The 10,566-nt window shown below is 33.7% G+C and overlaps 1 protein-coding gene across 1 annotated transcript; it reads left to right on the forward strand.

Moving 5' to 3' along the window:
• Positions 1–7,549: 7,549 nt before the first annotated feature.
• On the forward strand, positions 7,550–9,674 carry LOC127076009 (reticulon-like protein B5). The gene is made up of 5 exons (XM_051017560.1): positions 7,550–7,950; positions 8,474–8,654; positions 8,767–8,908; positions 9,050–9,119; positions 9,207–9,674. The coding sequence occupies exons 1-5, from the start codon at positions 7,731–7,733 to the stop codon at positions 9,383–9,385; spliced, it is 792 nt and encodes a 263-aa protein (XP_050873517.1). The 5' UTR covers positions 7,550–7,730; the 3' UTR covers positions 9,386–9,674.
• The last annotated feature ends 892 nt before the right edge of the window (positions 9,675–10,566 follow it).

Raw genomic sequence — 10,566 nt, forward strand, 5'->3', positions numbered from 1 at the left:
TCAATCAACACCAGATAAGTTAGGGGAAAACATCAGAGAGTGAATGACTATATTGTGGTAACTTGTTTGAGTTCAAATGATGCTTAGAACTACCTTGTCCAAATGATGATAAGAAGTTGATGAAGCTCGATCTGGTTAGGGTACTTCAGAAGGTCTTAGAGCTTGGAAATTGTTGCAAAAGCTTCAGAGAAGACCGAAGATGCTAATGGAATCAAGAAATTAGATTGAAAAAAGTTGGAATTCAAAAAACAATAATTTAATTTTCTGGAAATGTTTCAGAGTGAAACATGGATTTCTTGGCTCTAAAAAGCTTGGAAATGAATGCAATATGTTGCTCTATTTATACAGAATGTGTTTGGATTTAAATACGTGTGGAATGAAGCTCAATTCATGCAAAACGAATTTGATCCGAATGTGAGAAAAATGTGACTTCCAATCCATCAAAACTCGGCCAAATGATGCATTTTAAGAGTCAATTAACTTCTAGCGACTTGGTTAAACATATTTAGGTCCAAAACGCATGGTAATTTGGCTTGCAATTGAGATTAGTGAAGTTTCAAATTTTGGGTCATGGTGATTTCTTCAGTTCCAAGTCACCATGTTCAACTCAATAAGGCATCTTGCTCATGAGGCTTTTTGATCCCATTCTTCTTACAATTGGTTGACATTATATCAAAGATTATAATATACCAAGAAAGGTTGCATTTGGATGCTTGAGCACAGAGTTGTGGCATGTTGAAGTTGGCACAAAAACCTGGTCATTTAACTTAGAAAATTCTAAGTCCCAAATGGCCGAAAATGACCTGTAATGTTTTAAAGAATTCCATGGCCTTCCAAGCATAATTTGACATTGATCCTTGATGCAAACTTGTAGAGGGTATCACAAATGATATTTTTCAAAAATAATCAACCTTAAATGTTGAAAATTGAAGAAGTTATAATCTTTGAAAGTTGAGAAAAAGCCACTTGAGAATATGTCGAATTTCACTAAGTCCACAAATGACCTATAAATCTCCAAAATGTTGATGATCCTCCAAGCATAATTGGCTATTGTCATGTAAATAGAAGTTGTAGAGGATATTGATAAGAGTCATATACAAAAACAAGCATTCAAAAATATTGAGAATTGAAGGAGTGGTGATCCTTTGAACTTTGACTTCAAATGTTGACTTTTTGATCAAACCTCATGGAATAAACTTGTGTACTTCAGACTTTTCTTGCATTTCAAGGTACATGGATGATCATATGAACTCAAAATAAGGTGCCATTGAATGTCTATTGATTAAATTGCTCAAACTTTGAGGTGACTTATTGAAGAAGGCATGAAAATAAACACATGAATCTTTGACTTTCCTTGAGAAATAAGCCACAAGACTTTGAAATGATCTTGATCAAAATGAGATTGAAAGATGCTTGAGGAACTTAGAAATCATGCTTTGAGAAATGAGCCCCTTGAGAATCAATGGTTGACCAAAATTTGTTGAGGAGTCAGAGAAAACCTAGTTGAGGAGTTATGCTTGATGCTCTTGATGAAAAGTCTTATCTTGCACAATAAACTTAAAGAAAATAAAACATATTTTTGATATTTTGATTAGTGGTTAGATAAGAAATGAACATATAAACACAAAGGTAAAACACCAATAAGGAGATGATTGATGATCCCTACAAAAGGCAAACCCCAAGGATGAATGAGAGAGGACAAAGATGTGATCTTGTTTGTATGCAAGGATGCAAATGATATAGGGGATCTTAGGGTTAAAAATTAGGGTATGACACCTAGGTGTCTAGTTGCATGGCTGTCTTGTGGCAGGTCTTCCATGCTTAGTATTTTCAATAGGTTGCATGGCCAAGGTTGCATGGCTAAGGCATGCAACGCATAATCTCGAGGGCTTGCACAGAAGGCTCCAAATAGACTGATGGCTATGTACAAATTTCCAAAGCATGCGCCAATTAGATTGTTGAATGCTCTTGCATGCATGGTATTGTCACGTTCTTCTATTAATGCTCTTACTCTTACTCATGCCAACACAAGTTCATACTCTTACTCAAACCAACACAACTTCATTGTTAAACCAACACAACTTAATTATCATACTATGTCATCTACACTCAAATATATTATCAATGCTCACTGCAACGGTGAGACATATGACTTTGATGTATACGGATTTAGTTTTTGAAACACTGAAATTGACCGATTTACAATCAAGAGAAATTCAAATTTCTTGTATTTGAAAAAACAAATAGAAACCTACCCAGGATCTTGTCTTGTGTCACAAATCACATACCAGAATCCAATTTATTTAGAAAACAATCATGTAAATTTTACCTGCTAAAGGTGCGAAACGATGAAGATGTTGAATATATGTTTGTTAGTCACGAACGTTATGGTTTCAACTCTATTGAGTTATATATTAATCTCCAACAAAGTATACCATCTCAACAATCTCAGATAACTGATCAAGCTGAATCTGATGAATTAGAATCAGAAGACTCAGATAAAGCCGACACCGAAGCAGAAGTCAACGTTGTTGACGAAGAAGAAGAAGAAAGCGAGATACAAGTTAATCATATGTTGAACAACAACACTAAAGATGATAATCATTGATTGTCATTACCCCTAAGTCATGTATACTGTCAACCTCAACATATGACAAACACGGACTTGCACGATGATGACACATCCGATAATATTTTTTACAACCAGTATCCACAGTCAAAGGGTGAGTTAAAAGTGGGAGATAGGTTCCGCACTAAAGAAGAATGTGTGCGAGCTATCAAAAACTTTCACATGGATAACTCTACTAATTTCACTATGAAATGCACTAATTCGAGAAGGTATGTCATTGAATGTCTAACATTTTTTGCAAGTTTCGGCTGGCTGCATCTCACAGGAAGAGAAGTGATTCTTGGCAGATAGCTTCTATAGACCCATCTCACAGTTGCACTACCACTAATATTGTACATGATCACCGAAAATGAAGCGCTGGATTGATATGTCAAGACATTTTACCGCTTGTTAACAAGGACCCATCAATGAAGGTGAGTATAATAATATCTCATATCGTTACACAATATAATTATACTTCCTCGTACAAGAAAGCATGGATTGCAAAGACAAAGGTTGTTGAACATGTATTCGACAACTAGGAGGATTCATACAAAGAATTTCCACGGTTTTTATGGGCACTTAAGGAATACGCACTGAGGACTGTTGCAATTATGGAGACATTGCTAGCATTTACGCCAAATGGAACTTATGTTGGTGGAAATAGAATATTTCACCGACTCTTTTGGGAATTTCTGAAGGAGAAAAGCGATCCAAAACACAAAGGAATTTAAAAATTTCTCCTTTAGTGATCCTTACGAATCGACATGATCAGTGATAGAATCGTTACCTCTTGTGGCGATTGAAACCTTTGATGCAGATCTACGAAGTGATTACGAATGTTGAATGGTGACAACGCCTCTACTCAGTCCATACGAACGGATTCCTTCAATCTCAATGCTAGCTGCTACGAATGAAGGCTTTGAGTGAGAGAGGGAGCGAGAGAAACAAAATTACAATTGCACAAATGCTTCTGCACAAGGGTTCTATTTATAGAACCACTTGTGTGCGCTGCAAGCTAAAAAGCCCACTTAAGTGTATGCGGCCCATATCTTATGATATGCCAAAATCACTTAAGCGTGTGGTACCTTACCATATTTCGTATTTTACTTAAGTACACCGTACCTTACGATGTTCTACAATTCACTTAAGTGCACCATACTTTACGGTGTTCCTTAGTTACTATATCTCTCATCAATCCGTCATTTTGTGTGTGACCCTGTAGATTTTCGCGACATTGGTAATTATATTAAATCACATATTTAACATAATAAACAGTGAGTAGAAATACATCACTGCTACCCAAGACACAAAAATGTCATGTGGTCTGACAAATCCTTTTGTGATAATACTTATGTGTATAATTCTTCTTTTTCCCCTATGTCTATATTGAACACAAGGCATAGACTGTGTCATCCTTGTCCAGTTCAATATTGGGCCCGTAGACATTTATCCTATTACACAGGATGAGCAAATTTCATCTAGGTCACTCATGTCCCTCAGCATGCTTCGTGGAGTACCCATAAACTGTTTTTATGGTCATCCAGTTATGGACAACGTTTGATCAGCAATAAAGCACTCGACTCTACATCTAGGGTCCATAGTGGTTTCAGGTAGAATGGTGGTATACACCACTATCACCATGAGAATAACTTATGACACTCTGCATAACATTATATATGATATTCTCATAGCGGGTCAATCTAGTATAAATATTACTCTTAATATTCATACCTATGTTTAAGACTTGATAACTCCTTATCCATGATCCATGAGATGTGATCATCAGTCTATATACATAATAATCTTAATGCTTTAATGTTATCCCACTTTACAACAAAGCTCGACTACAGATACTTTAAAAATAATGTCCTTATGTTTAATGAGATCTCATGATTAAGTCACACTTGATACATTAAACGGACTAACTATATTTGGGGACTTTATTAAACAAACATAATAAAGAAAAAGCCTTTTATTATTAATAAACAATTCGATACAAGTACCAAAAGTTTTGGCCTCTAAGGCTTACACCAACAATTTAAACCATGCACAAAAGGTTTCACATTCTTCAAACCTATTATTCAAATTGATGGAACATGGTTATACAAAAAATACAAGAGCACCTTACTTATGGTTGTTGCACAAGACGACAACAATAATGTCTTTCCCATTTCCTTTGCTCTGGTTGAAGGTGAAACCGCTGGTGGTTGGGGTTTCTTCCTTAGTCATCTCAAAGCACATGCCACTCTATAAGTCAATCTCTGTTTGATTTCAGACAAACATGTTGTTATTTAGAGTGCTTACAATAACCATGATAATAGATGGCATAATCCTCCTTCTACCCATGTCTATTGCATTAAACGTACCACACAAAACTTCATGCGTGCAATCAAAGAAAAGAACCTCTGCAAAAAAGTAGTGAATACATGGTATACTCTAACTTAGCTGTCATTTCAACATCACCATGACGAAATTAGATTGTCAAATATAGATGGAAGAAGGTGGGTGGATAACATACCATTAGAGCAGTGGACAAAGGTATTTGACGGAGGATGTCAATGGAGTCACATGACAACAAACCTTGTGGAATGCATGAATGACGTCTTCAAAGGCATTAGAAATCTACCAATAACCGCATTGGTGAAAACAACCTACTTTAGGTTAGCATCAACCTTCACAACCAGAGGAGAAAGATGGCGTGCTTTGTTAATGTGATGTCAATTATTCAGTGAATGATGTATGAAAGTGATGAAAGAGGAAAATATCAAAGCTAGCACGCTCGCAGTTACAATCTTTGACCGTCGTAGACAAAATTTCAGTGTATAGGAAACAATGGACCACAATGAGGGGATGCCTAATTTATCCTATGATGTCAGACTAAACAGAAGTTTGTTCGACTGTGGCAAGTTCCAAGCCTTCCGTATACCTTGCTCCCGTGTCATTATGGCATGCACACATACTCGCCAGGACGCTTACAGTCATCTATATGATGTTTACAAGGCCATTACCGTCATGAATGTCTACAATAAAAGCTTCTCAGTGCTAGCAATAGAGGAATATTGGTCTCCATATTAAGGGGACATAGTTTGGCACAACGATGAGATGCAAAGAAAGAAAAAAGGACGGCCAAACAACACGTGTATTAGAACATAAATCGATATGGCTGATAAAATGATAAGATTATGTAGTATATGTCGTCAACCCTGACACCAAAAAAAGTCTCAATTTCGGAGCAACCTCTACGTCATAATTCAATACCTCATTTCAACTTTTGTAACCTTTGATTTTGATATATTAATAACTTTTTGTTACAACAATGTTAACAACAAACATCACCCTAACTTAAACACACTTAAAAGCAAAATACTTTCCAACAAGAAACCAGATATCACAAAACGAACATTGATGACATGTCTGAATAAACAACACAAACAACAGATATTAAAACAGATAAAAATACTTAAGCACAACATTTAAAAATAACATTTCTAACTGATATCATTTGTTCCAACACATCATTTCCCTCGCATCCTAATCATTTTTAACTCGCACCCACCCACGTACGACATCGTGTCTCTCAATACTTCTAATTTTTTCGCCTTCAGGTATGTCTCCGTCTAACCAACGAACTAGCTCCCTCCGTAGTTGCTCGAAACTACAGATGTTCCAGAAGAACATCTCCATCATAGACTTGTCTCTTGAATAAATCACTTTCCCACAGCGGCAACAAAAACAAATCATGTTTGCAATATAATAAAAAGAGATGTGGAAAAATAAATTACACCACACCTCTATTTGTAAAAAAAAATTACACAACACATACATGCGTCAGACCAATTGACGGATCCTCTTATTCCTTACACAGGCGCCAATTGGATTAGAAGTCAATTCAATTGGCGTCTCCTTTTTAAATTTAATGGTAGACACCAATTCATCTGACACCTATGTGTTGAAGTTTTATTTTTGAAAGTGGGGTGTAGTTTGAGAATTTATCAGAAATATGAATTATTTTGAGAATTTTTTAAAAAACTGGATTATTTGGATAAAAAAATTGAGTTATAATTATTTTTTTATTTTACATAAAAATCTGTTGAAAATAAAATATTTTTTAAAGATTAAAGTATATACTAAATTTAGAGCATTTTAGAAATACATATTTTATTAGTTTTTGAAAAAAAAAGGAAAAACTACTTTTAATAAAATCATAGCTATACTAAAAGAAATATTTCTTATTTGAAACATAGTATAGATATAAAGTATTTTTTCCTTTTAAAAAAAATATCAATAAAATAAAAATTAATACATAAATATTTATGGTGACATCATAAATTTTTAAAAAAAATTAAAGATAGTATATTTTTAGAATAAATTAGTTTTTCGGAAGTGTAACATTTTATTATATTATATCAATATTAAAATATTAAATATGTGATTTGACGAGATGAGTGATTAATTGATAAAGTAAAAATATTTATATTATTAATATATATATATATATATATATATATATATATATATATATATATATATATATATATATTTATTGTATTGAATTAATTTTGTGATATCGAATTTGTAGGTTAACTTGAAAAATCATAATAATGTTTTTTTTTTATATAATGTTTTTTTTGTAATTAAATAGTCTAGTGACGGTGTTCGTATATGCATGTATATGTTTTTATATAGGTAGTAATTGATTGTCTTAACGAAATTGATTTGATTTAATTTGAAGAGAGGTGTCTTAACGGAACTGATTTGATTTAATTTGAAGAGGATATGTAAAAAATATAATTACACAATTAGTAACAGCTTTCACCGAACATACAGCAAAATTAGAAGTTTAAACTTTAATTACCGTTAATCTCAACGGCGTGAAAAAGATCAAACAAATAAAAATACTCAAAATCTCAAACGCCGTCTATCCCGAACGAGATTCAAAAATCTCCCGAACCTCAGCTTCGGAATCAAAACCTCGTTAAACACAATACTATAAAAGACGGGCACGAGACTCTAGCCTCTTACCACAGTACGCTAGTTTCTAAACTGTCCAAAACCGAAAGAACTTTTCTCTTTTTTTCAATTTTGTTCATTTTCCTAAGATTTAGGGTTTCGGAGAAAAATGGCTGACGAATCCGGAAGCTCCGTGACGGCGGCGAGCGGCGGCGATTCGTTGCTTGAAAAGATCACAGAGAAGCTTCACTTTGACGAATCGTCCTCCGATTCTGACTCCGATTCTCATTCCGATTCCGTTAAACCGGCCGTTTCATCCGTTAAGGACAAGGTTTTTCGCCTTTTTGGAAGGGAGAAGCCCGTTCATTCCGTTCTCGGCGGCGGAAAGCGTATGGATCACTATCCCTCTTTCTATATACTGTTTACTTTATTGTTTTGGTTTAGATCTGTGTAAAATGGTAATATTTTGAATGCTACATTTTGATTGATTTATTGTTAGAATGATAATTGTGTTTGGTCCAGATCTTTTAAGTCATCTATGTATAGCATTGAATTGAAGATCTTTCAGTTTTCATCATTTACTAGTGCTAGTGTCAATCTAACATACTATTTGTTTTTGGTTTATTTTCTAGTAAGCTAGTTCATTGAACTGAGTCATGGTTTTTTGGTGGTTTTTTTGCTAGCTAAGTTCATTGAATCGTATCTATGAGTCACATGATTTATCTAAGATGTCTAAACTGGGTGTGGAATGCTGTGATTCTTACTTTTACTCACTAGTTTTGCTGATTTGCTTCTCACTTATTGTTGAATGTTGATTCATGAATCATGATATATGCTTTTAGATGAAAAGTTGAATGCTCAATTTTTGTTTCATTATTGCTCATTTATCTTGTGGTCAACTGTGAATTGCAGCTGCTGATGTTTTCTTATGGAAGAACAAGAAGATATCTGCTGGTGCACTCGGTGTAGCAACTGCTATTTGGGTGTTTTTTGAGCTGCTTGAGTATCACTTTCTTACTCTCATTTGTCACAGTTCGATTTTGGTTCTTGCACTATTGTTCTTGTGGTCCAATGCTCATACATTTATTCACAAGTAAGATTCTCCAGAGCATGATGATTTTTTGATTTGAGGAACAATTGTGCATGTTAGATCAAGCTCTTATCTAATCATTTGCATGTGATGAATGTCAAATAATGTTTTGTAGGACTCCACCTCACATCCCATTAGTTCATCTTCCTGAGGAACCATTTCTGCAGTTTGCATCTGCATTGAGAATTGAAATCAACCGAGGATTTTCTGCCTTGCGCGATATTGGTTCTGGAAGAGATTTGAAGAAATTCCTCACTGTAAGTCACTTGCAAACTTGCTAGTTCATATAGTTTTTGTATAATGACTTACTAATTTAAAGTTATTATAGTTTTCGTATAGAACTATTGTTGTCATGTTGCTCACTTTTGCTAATGGTTTTGTTGTTGATGCTTTGTTAGGTTGTTGTTGGCTTGTGGATTCTATCAAAATTGGGAAACTGGGCCAATTTCTTGACCTTGTTCTACATAAGTAAGAAGAATTCTTATCAAACTGATTTTATACAATTTTGTTGTTATGAACTGAATTTTTACTAATTTGCATATTCTTCATTTGCAGCTTTTGTTTTGTTGCACACAGTTCCTTTCTTTTATGACAAGTATGAGGACAAGATAGACCCTCTGGCTGAAAAGGCGCTCATTGAGATTAAAAAGCAGTATGCAGTGTTTGATGAAAAGGTCTTGAGTAAGGTCTTGAATAAGATCCCAATCGGTTCATTGAAAGGCAAGTTAGCTTAATGCTTAAGAATCTATCTTCCTGATAGAAGAAAAAAGAAGTTCCTCTTGAATGCCTTTATACAGTTCCTCTTGAATGCCTTTATATAGAGCCCTTGTTTTGGATTTTTTATAGGCGGGGTATTGATACTCAGGAAGATCTAGTTTAAAATTTTGCATATGGATTTTATTGGTTTCACCGTTGGACATCAGTTCTTAATTTATTAACTGCTGCTGTAGTTTAAAATAATATTTATGCTACAAGTTTTTGGTTTTTCATGCATTTCAATTAAAGGTTTAATGTGTTTTGATTCGTTTTGTTTAAATCAAAGGTAAAGGCAATGAAGTTTATATTTATTTTATTCTAAAGTTTATTGAGTGATTACCTTGTTACTATATTCTATAATCTATTTTATTTAGAAATGTTTGTGTGTTATAGTTGGGAAATAACTTTTTAGAAATAACAAAGGGGACCTTCCTTGTATGTTTTAGAAAACGTGTTTGGTAAATGTTTTTAATTCTAGTAAAAGTTGTTTAAAAGAATGCTATATATAGACAATGAAGTTTGTATTTCTTGAGCTAAGACATTTTTACTTTATTCTAATTTTTATTCTATTTTAGAGGTGTTGGGCTGGGAAATAACTTTTTCTTAGAATTAACAAAGGAACCTTCTTCCTTGTATGTTTTATTATGGGCAATGAAGTGTTGTATTTATTTTATTTAGGGGTGTTAGGGTGGGAAATACAGTAACTTTTTCTGGAATTAACTAATGAACCTTCTTCCTAGTATGGTCTAGAAAAATGTTTGGTAAAATTTATTTCAACTTTATGGAATCATTTTCCCACTTCTTTTTTTAAAACCAGAAGCATGAGAAAGTGGACTAAGTGGACTTTAATTTTTTCACAACAAAGTTTGTTTCCAATCATTTGACGGGTTTTCATTATTTCTTTTTTCTTTCTTTCCGTGTTTCTTTTTTATTTAGTAAAAGTAAAAACAAGTTAATGACTAACTATTATTCAAAATATAAAGTGTCAAGAATTAAAAAAATAATATGCAAATGTAAAAAAAAACACAAACAACTAAAGCAAAACATCTAACCAAATTCAAGTAAACTTCAAACAAAACAAACACATAAAGCTCTCCTAAAGGTTGAGTGCCCCATGTGCATTAGCCTCCTTGTACTTACTGAATGGTTGTTACTTTGA

The sequence above is a fragment of the Lathyrus oleraceus genome, chromosome 4, assembly GCF_024323335.1.
Source record: "Lathyrus oleraceus cultivar Zhongwan6 chromosome 4, CAAS_Psat_ZW6_1.0, whole genome shotgun sequence".
Classification (NCBI taxonomy): domain Eukaryota; kingdom Viridiplantae; phylum Streptophyta; class Magnoliopsida; order Fabales; family Fabaceae; genus Lathyrus; species Lathyrus oleraceus.

Bases quoted from the DNA above. Each gene is read 5' to 3' on its own strand.
- LOC127076009 (XM_051017560.1), top strand. From the start codon at position 7,731: ATGGCTGACGAATCCGGAAGCTCCGTGACGGCGGCGAGCGGCGGCGAT. The intron at 7,951-8,473 runs GTATGGATCACT...TGTGAATTGCAG, and splicing joins CGTTCTCGGCGGCGGAAAGC to CTGCTGATGTTTTCTTATGG. The intron at 9,120-9,206 runs GTAAGAAGAATT...CTTCATTTGCAG, and splicing joins CTTGACCTTGTTCTACATAA to CTTTTGTTTTGTTGCACACA.